Below are 20,216 nucleotides of genomic sequence, written 5' to 3' on the forward strand. Positions count from 1 at the left end.
GGGTTCACAAAGGCCTGAGTAGACGATAAAATGACCCAAAGTTTTTTTGAAAGTGAAATATCCCTTTAATGTTCATTCCACTTCACCGAGTAGATCGGCAGCTTTTTAGATTCCCCAAATAATAAACAAACAAATCATAATAAAGTTCACTCTCCCCAAAACAACAGTAGGTCTATGAGCTCAAAGGACAAATGAAATACCAGTAAGGCAGGCAGCGCCGCAGTGGAGGTGATCTGGAACGGTTCCCTGCGTGTCAGTGTCAACAAACCATGTGTTTGTTGTTCCAGCAGGAACGACCAGAATGTGGGGAATCACACGTTGTTCAGGGTCAGATTGTGGAGTAAGTGGCTTCTGTCGTGGGATTAACGTCCACTTCACGGAGGGCTACGAACACTTGTTTACGGTCTAAAACGATACGGTACAAACACTGTGAGTGACGAGGGTCTGACTTCCTCGTCCTCCACACTTCACACAGGAGGCTCGCGGACCATTTCGGGCCGTCACAGTGTGTCTGTGTCTGTGTGTGTGTGTGTGTGTGTGTGTGTGTGTGTGTGTGTGTGTGTGTGTGTGGGTGTGTCAATAATAACTGAAGAGTGGGTCTTATTATTTCACAAAGCTGTAACATGTTTATTATAATAACTTGTATCTCCATATATAAAATGTTCAAGTGTTTTCTTTTTCGTAAATTAATGCTCTACTTCAGGGGTCTTCAACAGGGGGTCCGGGACCCCTAGGGGGTCCTCAGAGTTACTCCAGGGGGTCTGCCAAATCTTTGTGATAGTATTTTTTTTTTTACATTTTAACCACTTGAACCCTAGCATCTCTATTCTGATGAACATTAGCTGAAAATAGCAGATCTACAAGCTCACAACGCCTCGCGGTGCGAGGCGTTGTGAGCTTGTAGATCTGCTATTTTCGGCAAAAGGGGTTTAGCGTAGAGGGAAAAAGAATAAAATCAAGTACCAACTATTGAAGGTTTAAGTGGTTAAATGTCTGAAATGAACAAAAAATATTAATTTACACAACACTGATGATAGTCAATGAAGCTATCTATGAAATCTATTGAAAAGTTTAATCTGCAACACAATTGTATGCAATGTATGGGGGTCCCTGCTTCGTCTCTCTCTCAGCTAAGGGGTCCCTGCTTCGTCTCTCTCTCTACTAGGGGGTCCTTGGGCTGAAAACGTTGAAGACCCCTGCTCTACTTCAACATACAAGAGTGTCACCCCAAAAGTAGTGAAAATTGCAGCTCACAACGACACGTTGTGAGCTTGTAGATCTGCTATCCTTGAATTCATGGAGCCAATAATATGATGACCGGTGGAAAGATGCTAATGTATCCGGGAGGAGAATTTGTGTCTCCTACCGGAGAGACCACCGGTAATCAAATTATTGACTCAGGAATGAGACAAAAACAAATAAATCTCCATGAATTCAAGGCTTCATGGGGTGTAATTGATAGAAAATAAGTAAAATAAGTGAACTACTCCTTAAAGCCATTTAGACCTGAGACCGATTCTAAAAACACCTTCTAAATCCTGACCTAAGTTTTCTGAAAAACTTTAAATATGGGGTTCCCGCCCAAAATGGGTTAAAGGGTCATTCTACTGGATGCAAAGAAATGTCAAAAGGATTTCTGGACTGATGTGGACTCACTCACTCACTCACTCGCTCACTCACTCACTCACTCGCTCGCTCGCTCACTCACTCGCTCGCCCGCTCACTCGCTCACTCGCTCGCTCGCTCACTCACTCACTCACTCACTCACTCACTCACTCTGTCTGTCTCTCAGGTTGTTCAACATGTCTCTATAGTAACAGGTGATGTTTAATAAAAGAATAATTCTGATTGGTTGCTGAGTGAATCAGGAAGTGAAATTCAAGTTTCGAGATTCGAGTTTCCAGTCAGAAGACTCAGTGGTTTAACCACACACGCACGCACACACGCACGCACACGCGCACGCACACGCACACGCACACGCACACGCACACGCACACACACACACACACACACACACACACAATTTTAGCCTCTGCAGGAGGGGGGGCAAGACTTTGTCACAAGGGGGGGTGGGGAGGGGATGGACACAAAAACTATGGAACTCTGACTGGTGTTATTTTACACTATGGAATTGGAAATAATAGAGCATATTCACATGGCGGCCATTTTGTCATTTTGCATTGAAGAAACGGGTGGCATTTCATTAAGTTAATAATAAAATGGCCGCCGTTTGAATATGGTCTTCAGAGACCACACCCCCTTGTCACCCTGCATAATAATACATATGTGCAGAGTAGACCAGTGGAGTGGAGAGCATTTTATTTGGGTTTTCTCTTCTGAAGTGACCAGATATTTACGGGTCCATTTGGTTCCATTTGTACACTCTCAGAGTTATGGGGGTCCTTGCAAATAAAACATGTGAGAACCACTAGTAGGACTCCTAATGTGTCATATATAGTGTTGTAGTAAATCAGAGCCAAACATATTCTGAAGAAAACCCAGAGACTTGACATTCTGTAATTGGGTCTTACTAGAAGCTCGCCCCCGCTACGCGGGGGCTCGCGTCTAGCCCGCGGCCACGCCCACGTAGCGCCCGCGGCCACTTGGCAACTCATATAAGTGGCGTAGCGTCATGAGGGTCAGTGGGGCCGTGGCTCGGTCAGTGAAGACCCTGTAGTGCGGATGATATGTGGCATAGAGGGGCAGATTGTAAATCCCCAGAGGAAACATCCGTGGGCTACCGTTGGTTCAGCGATGTGTGCGGTCGCCCTGCGGCCCCTCCTCCTCCACCAATGTGCAGTATTGAGAGCCCTGACGTCACAACAATTGGAGCGATGGGCACTGCACTGTGGTTGGTTAGGGTACACCTAGGGCCCAGGTAGAACCCAGTTAAAGCCTGCATGGGCAAACCCAGGTAGGACCCGCCTTGGTCCCACATAAACATGGGTAGTTGGGGCCCACCTAAGGGCCAGGTAGAAGCTACTTATAGCCTGCATGGGCATCGCAGTTGGGACTGAAGTGGATGCCGCTGACATTGCTGACATGGGGTCCATATGGTTTAGCCCACCTTGAAACTATGGGAACTACGCTGGCATGCTGGCTGTAATGCAAACGCTGCATCATACCTGCAGTGTGTAGTTTGATGTTGTGTGTGTAGCAGATATACCTGCAGTGTGTAGATCAATGTCCATATGAAAGTCAATGCCCAGCAGTGTTTTTAGCGGCGCTAGCCGCTCTATACCTTTAGGTATAGAGCGGATATTAGCCCTCTATACCTGGCTTTTGCGTCAACGTTCTGATTGGTCAGGTCTGTCAACGTTCTGATTGGTCAGGCTCGCCAAGGTTCTGATTGGTCAGGTCCGTCAACGTTCTGATTGGTCAGGCTCGCCAAGGTTCTGATTGGTCAGGTCCGTCAACGTTCTGATTGGTCAGGTCCGTCAACGTTCTGATTGGCATTTGGTGATTCGCTTCCAATGGCACTATTTAGTGCCACTGGAAGCCTTGAAATAAATTTACAGAGATTTAATATTGTTTCTCTAGTAGAAACACATATCTATGACAAAATATATCAAAGGCGCCGCTACCTTCACACAGGTGTGATTTTTTTTCCCCAGCAGAGTTTCTAGTGTCTCTGTCTCTCTCTGGAAGAGGTTGCACATGAACTCTGCAGCCGCACTGAGGCGCTCCAACACAAACACTCTGACATTAAGCTGCTTCACACAACAAACATCAGCACGACGCTGCTGTTTGTCCAAAAGACACAATATCTCCTCTCCCACTGACGTCATGTGTTCATTTATCGACAGCCGTACAGACTCCTTTTGACACATTTTACCTCGTTTATCCAGCTCTCACTGACTCATCGGGCTGTTATTTTGCTGCGATGAAGTCAACGATGTGAGAGATTAGCTATCACAGACGGACGGACAGGGGGTGAAACATAAAGTCTTGCGCCATGCCTTTCGGCCTGGCGGAGACAATAAAAAAAGGAAAGTAAAGGAAATGAGCATTTCTGCAACAAAAGTAGTCAACAAACTATACTATGAAAACATGGGCCACATTGTCAAAGAATGTAAGAAAGAGGCAGTCATGTAGAAAATAGCCGATCTACAAGCTTACAAAGCCTCTGAACGTGAGGCGTTTTGAGCTTGTAGATCGGCTATTTTCACAATATGTACTTGTGGAACGGAGTCAAACAGAATGGGGGGGTCCCCAGATCAAGTACGTTTATTTGGGGGGGGGGCGGCGTGAAAGGGTTGATAAGCACTGCTGTAATCGGAGCGAAATTATCTGAAATTACTACATGACCATAATGCAGCCTAACATGCGTTGCACGGGGCGGTCCTGCCATTACGTTAGTTACTGTAGTTGCCGTGGAGCTACATAGTTCTCCAGAAGACACACACAAACATACACCATCTACAATGGACTAACTGAGCAGCAATATTGACATTCACCACACGAACGTGCATTGTTGACAAAGTGATTGCACAGCCGCTGCAGGCATGACAACCACTTTAGCGTTAGCGACATGGCAGCTATCACAGCGCCCTGTCCGTCGTCGCTGGGACTAACTGTGATCGTGATGGCTACAGCAGTAACAGCAAGCTGTCTGCGATGCCATTGTCTGGAGACTGCTCTTAGCGTGACACGACCAATGAGAGTGAGCGCTGTAGTTGTTGCTAAGATACGGTGGGGTCTCTGCCCCATAGCTTGTAGATCTCTCACGCATGATTGGCGTAGGGTGCGTTGCCAGGTCTGACTGTTTGTATAAGCGATTTTGGGCTTATTTGGGTGCACTTTTGGGCTCGTTTCCATAGACCACGGCAGCGCTTATTTCTTTCCCGTGACCGATGTGGCAAAAAAAGTGCAAAACGAACCATCCGGAAGTAAATTGCGAGATGAAATATATAGCACTTTTTGATTATTAGAGAAGGAGACACATGTGAAGGTTGAAAATGAAAGGTAGGAGATTATATAGTTTTTCATGAGGGATTTTTGTAGCAAGTTGTGAGAGAATTGGGCCACTCCTGTGGGCGGGGGGCTGATTAGAACCATTGGGGTTTGAAAGGAGACGCTCTCTGTTTGAGTGATAAGATGATTAAAATAAGAACATTATAATGGTGTGTAAATGAAGAATTTGCCACGGACACATTTGTCCATGTACGGACATAAGGTATATAAGGTACAGTGTGTACATGAGGAGATATATGGTGCATAAGGTACAGTATGTACATAAGGAGACATAAGGTTCATAAGCAGCAGCTATATACATGATTAAGTGCAATAATCCACACTGTCGTCTTTCTGGAAACAGATGATGCAACATCATATCTTTAATCTGATTGGCTGATTCTTCTAAACTATAAAACGAGTCCTCCTTCATTCTCTTTCAGACTCCAGAACTTCTCTTGAGGTAAACATGTGTTTATTCTGATCTGTTTATTCTGATCTGTTTATTCTGATCTGTTTATTCTCATCTGTTTATTCTCATCTATTAAATTCTGTTTAGTTTTGATCAGTGTTGATGAAGATTACAGCCACCCTCCTCATCCTCTCCTCTGTACTTCATGTCAAAGCGATCCCAGGAAGTAAGTACATTATATTTATGTTATTATATAATATATACATTTATATATACTGTTATTATATAAAACCAAATATGAACAATGCACAATACAAACAAATGACCTGTGTGACACACACACACACACACACACACACACACACACACACACACACACACACACACACACACACACACACACACACACACACACACACACACACACCTCTCATGTGACACTTTGATCACATGACCAGTGTGTTTTTAAAGACGTGATGGTTTCAGCAGTGAGATGTAATGAGGCTTATATTGATGTTTAATGAACATGAACAGCATTTTACCAGCGACGCTGAACACACACACACACACACGCACACACACACACACACACACACACACACACACACACACACACACACACACACACACACACACACACACACACACACACACACACACACACACACACACACACACACACACACAGTGTGTTGTGTCATTTAAGCCCATATGATAACAACACTAGTAGGAGCTAAATGTGTTATTTTTATTATTAGTAGTATTGTGCACTGGGTTAGATAATTAGTTAGGGAAAGTTAGCCTAATATCTGACCAATCTGTAAAATAAATGCTTACCACTAGCTTTCTTCACAAACATGTTCATAAAGGTGTCTACAAACACCTCTCAATTTGATCCAACCCAACTCCCTTGGGATACTTTGTGGGAGCCAATCAAAGTTAAGGTACCCGGAGGGCCTGGAAAAAAACCTGGAACAATTCAAATTGGCCAAAATTAATTTGTGGGATGTCTAATTATAGGTTTTCAGGGGTCCTGAATCCATTCCAACCCTTAGTTTTTAGTAAAAAAATAATCTTGGCCATAAACGTGGCCAAGAGGTTAGGGTTAGCAGGGTCCTATTCATCAGATTGTGGTTGCTGTAATTGTCATCTACCTGGGCCCTCTCAGACCCCCACCTTTCAAGCAATGCATTCTGGGATAGGTGTTAAAATGTCACAGATCACAGAAGTGAACCTTTCAGGTTCTGTTTATTCAGCTCTCTGTATCTCTGCTACACATCACTCTATAAGCCATATCTCCTAAACTGGTGGGTCAAACTGTACAACCAACATGTCAATGTGTAGTTATGATTCCTGCTTTCATATGACATGACAACATGTCAATGTGTAGTTATGATTCTCTGCTTTCATATGACATGACAACATGTCAATGTGTATTTAATCTCTGGCTCCGTTGCCTTGATCACAGCGAAACTGTGCACACACACTCCCTGGATGCCAATTCAGACCCTCTGCCCTAATTGTTTCACATGGGCCTGTTACTGTATAGCGCCACCAGGAGGCTGCTTTTTGCAAAGCACATTTTTTAACAGTACTCCTATAGATTTTGTCCAAACGTCACGCGAATCGGTACACAGTATAGTCATCAAACAAAACGGGTATTTCAGATTTTTCATATTCCATCCTGATTGGCTAAAAATGGCTTCCAAAGTTTGCAGGAGTGCTCCGTTTTGAACAAAATGCCTCAAATCATGAACACAGCATGCAATTTCGGTGACATTTTGCAAGCACATTCCCACTAGGCAGAGAAAGAAATGCCACTTGAACATTTTCAAATCAGCCTCATGGTGGCGCTATAACAGGCCGATTCGTATTTTTACCTATAACTGCACAAATCTGTGTAAAACTTTGTTTGCGCACTCCCTATAGGCCAAGGAAAACCTTTGCCTTGCATTTTTCACATCTGGCTTTTATAGCGCCACCAGGAGGCCGGCTTATATAAAACTATTTTTTTATAATACTCCTTCAGATTTTATCCAAATTTCACACAAATAGGTACACATGATCTCTATAGTCATTTGATGAAGACGGATCTGTTAGATTTTTCATATTCCATCCTCTTTGGCTAAGATTGACATCTAAAGTTTGCAGGAGTGGCCCGTTTTGAACAAAATGTTGCAAATCCTGAACGCAGTGTCCGATTGCGGTGAAACTTTGCACTCATATTCGCACTACGTTGAGGAACCAATGCCACCCTTTCAACATTGCCCTATAATAGCGCCACCAGGAGGCCGATTATTATTATTTTTTAAATATTACTCCTACAGATGTTGTCCAAACATCACACAAATCAGTACAAATGATCTCTTTAGTTAAGTGATCAAAACGGATCTGTCCGATCCGCCTGATTTTACACATTCCAGCCTGGTTGGAGAATTCCGAACATTGCTGGGCCACAATAACCTACCTGACCTGGCGGACACCTGTGCTTCGAGGAGCACTTTTTCTAGTTCTGATCTGTTTATTCTCATCTGTTTATTCTCATCTGTTTATTCTCATCTGTTAAATTCAGTTCAGTTCTGATCAGTGATGATGAAGATTACAGCCACCGTCCTCATCCTCTCCTCTGTACTTCATGTCAAAGCGATCCCAGGAAGTAAGTACATTATATTTATTGTCTTCTAAATCCCAACAGTTTTCTGAAAAACATATGTTTCTATCAGGGTTTCCGCTAGGCATTTTTGGGGCCGGCCACCATGGCCGGCAGGATTATATTTTACCGGCCAAAGAATAAATTTACCGGCCATATTATAATTAACGTCACATGCGTGTTTGCACTGCATACATGCACCCAACAACTGATTGGGCTCATTACACCTCGTTACGTTAGAGCTGCGCTGTTGCGCTGCTGAACACGCAGCAGACGAATACCAAAACGCTCGCCCCAAAACAGTCGCCCCGGGGAAAATCCAGCGGTATTCGCCTGGTATTCCTAAACATATCAGTAAACTATGCCTAACTAACCCTAACATTATTCCTGATCTTAACCTCAGTAAAACTATACCTAATCCTAAACCTATTTCAACCCATATCCTCAGTAAAACAAATACAAGAATACAAGAACCGCTGGTCCACCTGAAAAATGGGGGCGAGGGTGTTTTGGGGCGAGTCCTAATAACCCTGCGGGCTGTGGTTTCCCTGCGCAACACCGTCGCACAGTATAAACAAATTAATATATATTTTGGGCTTCACATCGATTCTCATTCAACCTTGATATGCAAAAGTAGGTTTTGTTTTGTTTTGTTAACGTTAATTATATATGTCATGATATATGTGGCCTTGCGCGAGGTTGATTACTTGCCTTTATAGTTGCTTTCACCAACTTTCACCACTTTATCCATTGCAGTAACTGTGCTTGCATAATATCCACGACCCACACGTGTTCGGGACGGGACGGGTCCCTTTATCGACAATCGGGTTCGGCTTGGTTCAGATTTTATCACCTCGGAAAATCCCGGTTCTGTTTATCAACACCCGAACGAGCCACCCTACTCAGCACTGATCAGGAGGAGACACAGCTGTGTCTCTTAGCGGTGTTGTGTCGTATCAAAAATAGCAGACGTACAAGCTCACAAAGCGGCGCGTTGCGACGTGCTGTGAGCTTGTAGCTCTGATATTTTCAACGCGCGACACCATCGTACAACGAATAGGCTATTCTATAACTGCAGCGCACAGCAGCAGCCGAGCAGGCTGTTGGAATTAAACCACACAGTCAGATCATGATAAAAACTTTAAATGATTATGATTGTAATGGTTGTAGCCAACTACTTTATGCAAATAATAATATTAATAATAGGCTTAAATGATAAAATAGCCTAATAACAGCATTTTCCCAACCGGCCACGGTGGCCGGTGGTGTTTATATTTACCGGCCAATTAAACATTTTACCGGTCAATGGCCGGTATATACCGGCTAACGGAAACCCTGGTTTCTATATCAGTGGTGCTCAAACTTTTTCATGTCAAGGACCCCCAAAATGATATGCATATGGCCACGGAACCCCATCTCAAAATATTCTGTTCCAGGGACCCCCAAAAGCAAAGATTTGAGTAAAAAATGTTTGCTTTAAAGGAGAGTTTCAGTCATTTTAGGTGTTTGCTTTGATGTGTCGCTAATCACTCACCAACATACCAGGGGCAGTTGACTTTTTCAATAGAAGCCCCTGTTGTCCATTGTGGAGACCCCTTCCACTGGCATAATGGAGTAATGCGGATACAAAAAAATGCCTATTTTAGCAGCTCCAAAGTTCGTTTTTTTCCCACTAATTCTCATTATGCAGTGTCCTGACACTCAAACATGCACTGAATGTCCCTTATGAGCTACCGTTCATGCAGAACGACATGAAGCTAGTCCTCGGTGTTGCCAGGTTCTGTGAGAGAAACAAGCAACCAGCACTCAACCACGTTAGCAGGCCTGTGGCCTTCAGGGAATTTACGGCTAATTTCTGGTCTAAGTCTGGTCACCATCCGTAGACCCCGTAACAACTAAACCTCCCCCAGTAGTCCAGTCCCTGACTTAAGACACAACATGGACCTGGAGATATCACAGTTATAAGAAGAGCAGAGGACAGAGAGACCTCTTTAATCTACTGGCCTGCTTCAGAAGAAATGTCAGCTTGACCACCAACCGTTCAGTGTCCACTTATATGTCACTTGTACCAGTTAAAATACTCAAAAGACTCTAATGAACCAACCTGTCCTACTCCTCCGTCTAGAGAAATGCACTGATGCTCATCCTATCAAAACCCACTCACATCCTATGCCTACAACCCCTGTAGCCCTATATACATTTAGACCATTAGAAAATAGCAGATCTACAAGCTGTCAATGTGTCGCGATGCGACACATTGTGAGCTTGTAGATCTGCTATTTTCAAAAGATTGTTATACAATTGAAAACGTGTGAAATGGGACATTCTGCATAATGAGTACTTTCTACTTTTGGTACTTTAAGTACATTTTGACGCCAATACTTTTTGTACTTTTACTCAAGTAAATTAAAAATTCTGGACTTATAACAGAGTATTTCTACATTGCAGTATTGATACTTTTACTTAAGTAAAGAATTAGAGTACTTTTTTCCACCACTGTATATTATATTACATTATATTATATAATGTTATGTTCACATCCTGAAATAAATCATTATGAATCTGTTTCATAATATTATAAAAACATTTAAATCTGTTGAATAAAATGTTTGACAGGAAGATACTTCTAATATTCACCTTTAGAACCAAACATGACTGTTTAACATGATGATGATGATGATGATGATGATGATGATGATGATGAAGAAGATTGTTGTTGAATTTAATGTCATCTTTGTTTTATCTCCAGTGTTCCATGAGGACATTCAACTCCTTAGCTGTTCAGACACAGTTAAAGACTCACATAAAGAGTTCATGCATGGACTGGATGGTGAAGTGTTGTTCTACGCAGACTACAACAAAGGGAAGGGGGTGGAGCCTCAGCCTCCGTTTGTAGATCATATCACCTGGACAGCAGCTTATGCAATAGCTGTGGGTGATCAGAACTACTGCAAAGGCCAGCTGGACATCATTCGCACTGCCTTGAAGAAACCACCAGTGAAAGGTACATGAATACTATGAACACAATAGTTATTAACTAAAACGGTTGAATATATTTAACATGAATGAAAATGTTTAAGCATGTAGGCCTATATTAAGCATTTATGGTTAATATACAGGGGCAGCAAGAACGTGGACTTCAATGTGGACGTTTACATGTGATAATGAGTGACCTCTGACTGAGTTTCACATGCATGCTAGGCGGGGGAATAAATGAGACACACTAGGCTATATAGTATGTTTTTCATACATGAACACACACTATCATAGGCTATATATATAGTATATAGTATGTTTTACATACATGAACACACACTATCATAGGCTATATATATAGTATATAGTATGTTTTTCATACATGAACACACACTATCATATAGGCTATATATATAGTATATAGTATGTTTTTCATACATGAACACACACTATCATATAGGCTATATATATAGTATATAGTATGTTTTTCATACATGAACACACACTATCATAGGCTATATATATAGTATATAGTATGTTTTTCATACATGAACACACACTATCATAGGCTATATATATAGTATATAGTATGTTTTTCATACATGAACACACACTATCATATAGGCTATATATATAGTATATAGTATGTTTTTCATACATGAACACACACTATCATATAGGCTATATATATAGTATATAGTATGTTTTTCATACATGAACACACACTATCATATAGGCTATATATATAGTATATAGTATGTTTTTCATACATGAGCACACACACTTGTGTGAAGCTCCTCCCATGTGGCTTCCTGCTGTAAATGTAGTTTTGGGAGGAGGGGGTTGAGTGGCCCCGCCCACTCATTAACTATTCTATTGTTATTTAATTAGCTTGGTTCTTAATCACTTGTCTCATTCACCTGAAGACGCTCCCTCGTCTCTCACACTGAGTTACAGTCAGTGTGTGGGCTGCTAGCAGTGGAAAGTAACTGAGTAGTTACTCAAGTACTGTACTTAAGTAAAATGTTGAGGTATTTGTACGTTACTTGAGTATTCCCAGTTTTCAATACTTTTACTTCTACTCCACTATATCTCTGATCCAAATATTGTACTTTTACTCCACTACATTTATTTGAAAACTTAAGTTACAGTTACTTTGTAGAATTTGATTATTATTACAAGACATACATTAACCACTTCAGCCCTATATACATTTTGGCCATTTGAAAATAGCAGATCTACAAGCTCACAATGTGTCGTGATGCGACGCATTGTGAGCTTGTAGATCTGCTATTTTCAAAGGATTTTCATACATTTGAAAACTTGAAAGGGACATTCTGCACAATTGGTACTTTTACTTTTGGTACTTTAAGTATATTTTCATACCAATACTTTTGTACTTTTACTCAAGTACATTTCTAATTCTGGACTTTTACTTGTAACAGAGTATTTCTATGTTACAGAATTGATACTTTTACTTACTTGTAAATATTTGAGTATTTTTTTTCCACCACTGGCTGCTAGTAGCCCCGCCTGCCTCCTAATACTCTGTGGCTGTGGCACGCACGCACGCACGCACACACACACACACACACACACACACACACACACACACACACACACACGCACACACGCACGTGAACCTATTTTAGACTTTATGTAGTGACATATTTGGCCGATAGGGGGCAGTTAGTCTAGTGTTGATATTATACAGATGATAATAAAACTGAACATTAATGACATTTTTAATTGTCTATTTCCAGATGGATATGTGTACTATCAGGCTAACCGCTGTGTGTTTAACTCCAGTGAGCTGAAGGACATACAGTACATATACTCAATGAATTTCGATGGTGATGAGATCCTCAGGTGGGACAGTAGAGTAGATCAGTGGGTTGGATACACTGAGCTTGGTGTGAAGAACGCAGAGCGTCTCAATAAAGATCCTACAGAACTGGCTGCGGTGAGAGCAGAACGAGAGGCATTCTGCAAACACAACATTGAGCTCTACTACTCCTCTGTTCTGAACAAGAGAGGTGAGCTGATCTCAGAGCAGCACTCAACACTCATCACCTTATAAACTATAACATGACATCATAATAAATCATTCTATTCAGAGATGATTAATGGTGTTAATATTGATCTGATAATGACTATAAAACATTCCTTAACCCATTCAATCCCAGAACGCATCTCTGTCATTTTAGATTTCTTTAGCTATTCAAAAATAGCAAATCTACAAGCTCATAGCGCGGCACCGAGTGCCGCGCTATGAGCTTGTAGATCTGCTATTTTTTTTAAATTGTGAAAATGTGTGCAAATCTTTGAATGTATAGAATCTAAAGGGAACATTTGTAACTCAAATCTTTGCTTCTGGGGGTCCCTGGAACAACATATTTGACAAATGTTTGCTTTAAAATATATATATATCTAAAGAGTTACACATATTTTCACGATTTTTGAAATAATAGCAGATCTACAAGCTCATAGCGCGGCACTCGGCACGCTATGAGCTTGTAGATCTGCTATTTTTGAATAGCCAAAGAAATGTAAAATGACACAGATGCGTTTCCGGATTGAATGGGTTAATATTCTGAGAAACATTTCAGATCCTCTTGATTTATATTGTATCCTAACACGCTGTCACACAGTGGAAATAGCAGATCTACAAGCTCACAACATGTGGTGTCACCATCGTACACAGAGTATAAATGAAACATATAGATCTATTTCTGAGTTTTTTCACCTACATATAATGACCTTCCTAAAATAGAGACACCAGGATTAATGTTTTTAAATTAACTTTAAAAAGATCCATGCAGGCTAAAACACACCTCTATACACTTCATTTACCCTCCTGATTTCATATTTAATTATTGTCTTTACTAGTTTGTTTTGTATGTTTTTAATCACTTTAGTCATATTTTACAGGATTATGTGTGTTGTTTTGTTTGTTTCTACTCATTTGTACTATTTTCATTCAATGATATTGCTTGGTTTATTGTTGCTCATGTAAAGCACTGTGTAACTGTGAATTATTTAATATGTTTAAATTACATTATATAAATGCATTCTACATCGGTATTCTATGAAACGTTGTTCTCTGGTGCCATCTGGTGGCCAAACACTGACATTTACAGTTACAATTTACAATGTAGACATTTATCAGACGCTCTTAATCCAGAGTGATTTACAGTAAGCATGGAAAACACAAGGTAATACATCTAATGCATAGAAATAGTCATAAGTAAACCAAGAACCTTTCATCAGTCTGAACAGTATAATATCAAACAATGCATAATCTGTACATTGAATCTATCCAAACTATAGGATGCCAGGTCTACAAATGACCTGGCATCTGTCTATATAACATGATATCTAAATTACATTTTAACCTCTGAGTAAGCCTGCAAGGTCATCAAGGCTAGGTCTAGTGCTACAGGCTGAGGTGGAGTCTGAAGAGGTGAGTCTCCAGATTACGGCGGAAGATTGGGAGTGAATCTACAGTTCTGACTGCAATGGAAGTTTATCTCACAGTTTGGGAGCCAGAAGGGAGAAGAGTCTAGGACGTGTGGAGTGTTGTCCAGGGTGTTTTAGGGAAGATTCAGACAGCTTCCCTGTATTGCTGATCTGAGTGAGCGTGAGGGGTTGTAGGGTTGGATCAGTCTTGAAGATATGGGGGTGTCATACCTTTGGTTGCTTTGTAGGCCAACATCAGTGTTTAGTACTCTGTGAGGGCAGCAACTGGGAGCCAATGGAGGGAGAGGAGAACGGGGGAGAGCCGGGAAACGTGAACATTTTGGTTGGTTGAAGACCAAGCGTTTTGCGGCTTTCTGGATCATTTGGATCTAATAATCATAATAATCATAATCATCATAATCATCATTTTTTTTTAGGAGTGGAGCCCAAAGTGAGACTGAAGTCAGAGACTCCCCCTCGTCGTGGTGAACACACTCACATGCTGAGGTGCAGCAGCTACGACTTCTATCCTAAAGTGATCCTGGTGACCTGGTGGAGAGGTCAAGAACCTTTGACCTCTGGTCTCTCCTATGCCGATGTGTCTGATGGAGACTGGTACTACCAGTACCACTCCTACCTGGAGTACACACCCAGGTACACACCAAACAGACACCTATACATGGAAATACACACCTAATAGACACCTATACATGGAAATACACACCTAATAGACAACTACACATATATCCCTTAAAAATAAAACAAGTGTTACTCACTTGCTGAAAATGGCCCCCCCACACACACACACACACACACACACACACACACACACACACACACACACACACACCAATTCCTCCGAGTCCCGACCATGTTTATCACCAGTCCACTCCAGACACAACCACGCAGCAAGCTCGTCATCGTGCACTCATGACGAACGCACACAGAGACCCGTGCGCGAGCGCGTTATACATGAATACACACACAGGAATACACTATAACGTGTGTATCTCGTTACTAAGTTTCTTCTGCCTCTTGCCTTCCTATTTTTCCTGCATTGGGGAGGGAATAGTGGAATACACAATAAACACTAGAGCGGAGGAGAGCCCAGCGGGGCATTCACACTTCTACACAAACATAGTCAAACAGGTTTTTTTTCCAAAAAACTATATATTAAAAAAGACCAATGGATCAATGTGTTGAATCGAAGTGTGTTTCAGCGTGTAGATCGGCTACTTTCACAATCTGTCCTAATGTTAGTGTTAATTAACAGCTGCTCACTCACTGCCAGACCGGGCGGGGAGGAGGGGCCGCTTCAGCTCTGAGCAGATCCACATGGACACACATTCTACTAAATGATTATTTTAAATATCATTATAAACTTATCTTATTTTCTATAACGGTCTAATGATATTGTGTGTGTGTGTGTGTGTGTGTGTGTGTGTGTGTGTTACAGATCAGGAGAGAAGATCACATGCATGGTGGAACATCCCAGCCTGACCGCGCCTATCAAGATGGACTGGGGTCAGTTACTGTACTCTACTATAATCTACTGTAATCTACTGTAATCTACTGTACTCTATACTATAATATAGTGTAATCTACTGTAATTAGTGTAATGTGTTACACTTTTAAGGGTTCCAGCATTCTTCTCTTTTTGTATCTGAAGGTACATTTGTTTTACAGAAAGGAAGCAGCACGCCAATTAAAAACAAGACACAATAATAATACAGACATCAGAAATAAAAATCAATACAAATACATTAAAACATCCTAAAAAAGTTACTATTCTAATAAGAAGGTCATGACAAGAGCCTCACCTACTTAGAGCTTAAGAGTCACGTCTAGATGAGGTACATCATCTTAGTTTACTAATGGCTGCAGATACAAAGACATTTATAGAATGTATAGAATGTATAGAATTTATAGATTTTTTTCTCTGTGACTAGAGTCACATCAAGGGTTGGGTTGGGGGGGATAATTCTCTGTGACTAGAGTATGATATGATATATGATATGATATTTGTATTGTCAGATGATTCCATGTCAGAGTCAGTGAGGAACCAGGTGTTTTAATCCACTGTAATAATATATCATATAATTAATATAATATTTGTGTTGACAGATTTCTCCATGCCAGAGTCAGTGAAGAACAAGGTGGCCATGGGAGCATCAGGTCTGGTTCTGGGTCTGGTCTTGTTCCTGTCTGGATTCATCTACTTCCAGTGGAAGAAACGAGGTGATTAACATGTTTAATTAACATGTTTAAATAACATGTTTAATTAACATGTTTAAATAACATGTTTAATTAACATGTTTCATTAATTATTATACTACCAGTGGAAGAAATGAGGTCAGATCAACAGAGGATCACATGACATGTGGAACCCTCACAGAAATACAAACAAACAAACAAACAAACATGTAAAGCCACAACCTAAACTGGTTTATATTGGTTTAGAACCTTAACCGGTTTAGACCAGTTTAGACGACCTAGTTAGAGGTCAAAGTGTGTTCTATGTTGTCACATTTAGCTTTAATACATCAGTGTTACATTTAGTCCTAAATAAGAGTCAAATGTTCACATTAGTTCTGATGCAACATGTGACCCTGATGACTGAACCCTAATGTTGTTGTGTTATTGCGTTATTGTGTTGTGTTGTGTGTACATTTATGCATTTTATAGAGAAATACACACAATACAGTACATAGGATTTATTTGTGTGTGTGTTTTAACTGTCTCTCTTCTTCTTCTATCAGGTCGTATTCTGGTGCCGACAACCAATGATGATCTTTAGACTCCTCCCACACACCCAGGTTCACTTCCTCTTTCTTTTTAATTATTTTCAATTCTTTCCATCACTATCAGGACCCAATGATTCAGTACATTTAGACAGGGCAAAAGATATAACAACTTGATTAACGGGTGTATCTAACTTCTCTCAGTTGTTCCTAATATGATTTTTCGCGTAGAATCCATTTCTGCTTGGGTCATTTTTCTTTTGTATTGCGCATAGTTAATGAGATAATTTGCATATTTGATTAAACTAGCAGAATTAACGAGTAGAGGTCATCCAACTTGTGTTTTGGTGGTTTTCTGACAAACTAATGAACATTTTATCTCATTCAGGTGTAAGCACCTTTACAGTGTAACCATTGGGTATATGGTAGCTGTGTCTAATTGAACACAACATCATGTCAGTGAACTGAACCCAATGATTCAGTTCATTGAACACAACATGTCAGTGAACTGAACCCAATGATTCAGTTCATTGAACACAACATTTCAGTGAACTGAACCCAATGATTCAGTTCATTGAACACAACATGTCAGTGAACTGAACCCAATGATTCAGTTCATTGAAAACACTGATCATTCCATCACTATCAGGATCAAAGACAGAACCTTGTGGTCCAAAGGAGAGTGTTCTACCAACTGAGCTGCCCTTCCTACTAAGATACACTATTGACAAAGTCTTGGTCAAATGTTGTTTGAATGGACTGAGTTGTTTCTACTTTGATGGTTACTGTAGTTGCAGGGAGGCTGCTGGGAGGTTAGGTTTTTAACTAGTTTACTAATAACTTGTTCATGATCTATTCACTATTTATAGCATAGTTTTAAATCATTAAATCATTAACCACTAACAAACATTTAACAAGTCATGAATAACACATTAACTAATAATTTGGGAATGATTAATTCACTATTATAAGGTAGGGTTATTCTAAAGTGTTAAAACTCATTCAGTGCCAGGCTTATTTCAAGCTTGTTGATCCCTGTGCCATGATTGACTAAATGGAAAAATGTTATTTTTTTCTCTGTTTCTTTTTTAACATTGAAGTGGATGGAGCATTAACTTTTTGAAAATCGTTTTCTCCTAGTTCCTTTGAGATTTAAAAAAAAAAAAGAAAAAAAAAATATATATATATATATATATTTTTAGGAGCCGTCAAAAGACGTCATTGGCATTGAATGAGTTGTTAACATGTTCACACAGTTAATACATTCTGATTCTTATTGCTTTATTGTCTTTTCACAGAACACCTGGGTGTGTTTTCAGAGAAGCAGAGAGTCATCACTGGTGGAGAGAGGAGGCAATACATGTGTGTCCATTCAGCTTTTAAATAATCATAGCAGCAGCACAATGATGACATCATCAACCTTTTTCACAGATGTGTCTCAATTAAAAATGCTAATTGGCTAGCCAAGGCTAACGGTAATTAGTGTGGAGACTTGTGGAGTCTTTTTCGCCCAGGTCGACGTGGTTTTGAGGTGAGGTTAGGTTTGTAGACATAGTTTTAGTGAGGTTAAAGTCATTTATTATGTAATCATTTATAATGTGTGATAATTAATGTGTTACGATCATTATGACATCAGTCCCTGTGATGGGTGGACCTGATCCTCTAGGGGTCTGGGGTGATGGGTCCACCCAAATTAGACAATGGTGGGCTGCCTTAGTCTAGGAAATGAATGGGAAACACTGATGAGATGCAATCATTTATGTTAAGTAATGATCTATATGTAATAATTATGTAATCATTTGCAATATGTAATCATGAGCAGGGAAGCAGATCTTAATTTAAGGGGGAACCACAAAAAATGACTTTCTGGAGGGAACATCAATAATATCACCAACATAGAGCTAACGCTTGGATTTTAAACAAACTAATAATGTTCACAATGATTACAGTTTGTCTGACATTTAGCATTAAATAAACACCAAATCCATTTTCAATATATGAAACAAACTAATGTCAACAATAACAGAAAGGTCGTGCAAACTTTACTAAAGTAAAGAACAAAATATGTGTCTAATTCAGACAGTTTAGATATTCCTTGGTCAGTATTATTTATCTTTACGTTTTTCAGCTCCACTGTTGTGTTTCTATCGTTCATATTGGCTGAACTTCACTCATTAAACTAGTTAACAGCTCTGTGGACAAGTGATGATGATGAAGATGAAGATGATGAAGCTTGTGGATGTATTTATGTGGTAGTTGTTGATGATCAGGACACACGGTGGCAAAAACAAAACCTTGAAATATGTATTTTAAATGATATAATTTATTTCTAAATACTTTATTGTGTCAGACATGTCCCCTCTTTCTCCCTGGGATCTGCACCCCTGACCATGAATGGTTTGAAGTTTAGCCGTTAGATTGTGGGTTTCATTTGCTTGGTTTGAATATCAATAAAAGAAGGAGAAACATTGTGTCACATTGTGTCACTTTGACTTCCACAAGGTCACACCAAACCCAATATTTACAATTTACAATACTTCTACTTCTACTCCACTACATCTCAGAGGAAAATATTATACTTTTACTCCACTACAATTTTTTGAAAACGTTAGTTACTAGTTACTTTTCAGATATACATTATTATGACATTATGAAACATACATTAACCACTTTAGCCCTATTTTTTTTACCTAGGGCTAGGCTATTAGAAAATAGCCGATCTACAAGCTCACAACGCGTCCCATCGCGACCCGTTGTGAGCTTGTAGATCTGCTTTTTTCAAATATTTTAGTACTTTTACTTTTGGTACTTTAAGTACATTTTGATACCAATACTTTTGTACTTTTACTCAAGTAGATTTTGAATTCTGGACTTTTACTTGTAAGAGAGTATTTCTATATTGCAGTATTGGTACTTTTACTTAGGTAAAACATTTGAGTACTTTTTCCACCACTGGTCGTAATCTACGGCTAACTGTATAGATGTTTTACAGACAAACTACCATAGGCTAGTCTACTTCAGAACC

The 20,216-nt window shown here is 40.2% G+C and overlaps 1 protein-coding gene and 1 long non-coding RNA gene across 2 annotated transcripts in view; both read left to right on the forward strand.

The window, feature by feature from the left end:
• Positions 1–15,147, forward strand: part of LOC311044160 (H-2 class II histocompatibility antigen, E-S beta chain-like) — a gene marked incomplete at its 3' end in the record, with an annotated part of 76,708 nt that extends 61,561 nt beyond the window's left edge. Inside the window, exon 4 of the mRNA XM_084055579.1 lies at positions 14,888–15,147. Within this exon, the coding sequence (XP_083911705.1) occupies positions 14,888–15,147 (260 nt within the window). The remainder of the gene's footprint in view (positions 1–14,887) is intronic.
• A 1,433-nt stretch (positions 15,148–16,580) lies between these two features.
• On the forward strand, positions 16,581–19,622 carry LOC311043866. The gene is made up of 3 exons (XR_014600660.1): positions 16,581–16,688; positions 17,210–17,266; positions 18,490–19,622. It is a non-coding gene; the product is annotated as an uncharacterized lncRNA (long non-coding RNA).
• Positions 19,623–20,216: the final 594 nt, after the last annotated feature.

The sequence above is a fragment of the Gymnoscopelus microlampas genome, assembly GCF_963454915.1.
Source record: "Gymnoscopelus microlampas genome assembly, chromosome: 4".
Lineage (NCBI taxonomy): Eukaryota > Metazoa > Chordata > Actinopteri > Myctophiformes > Myctophidae > Gymnoscopelus > Gymnoscopelus microlampas.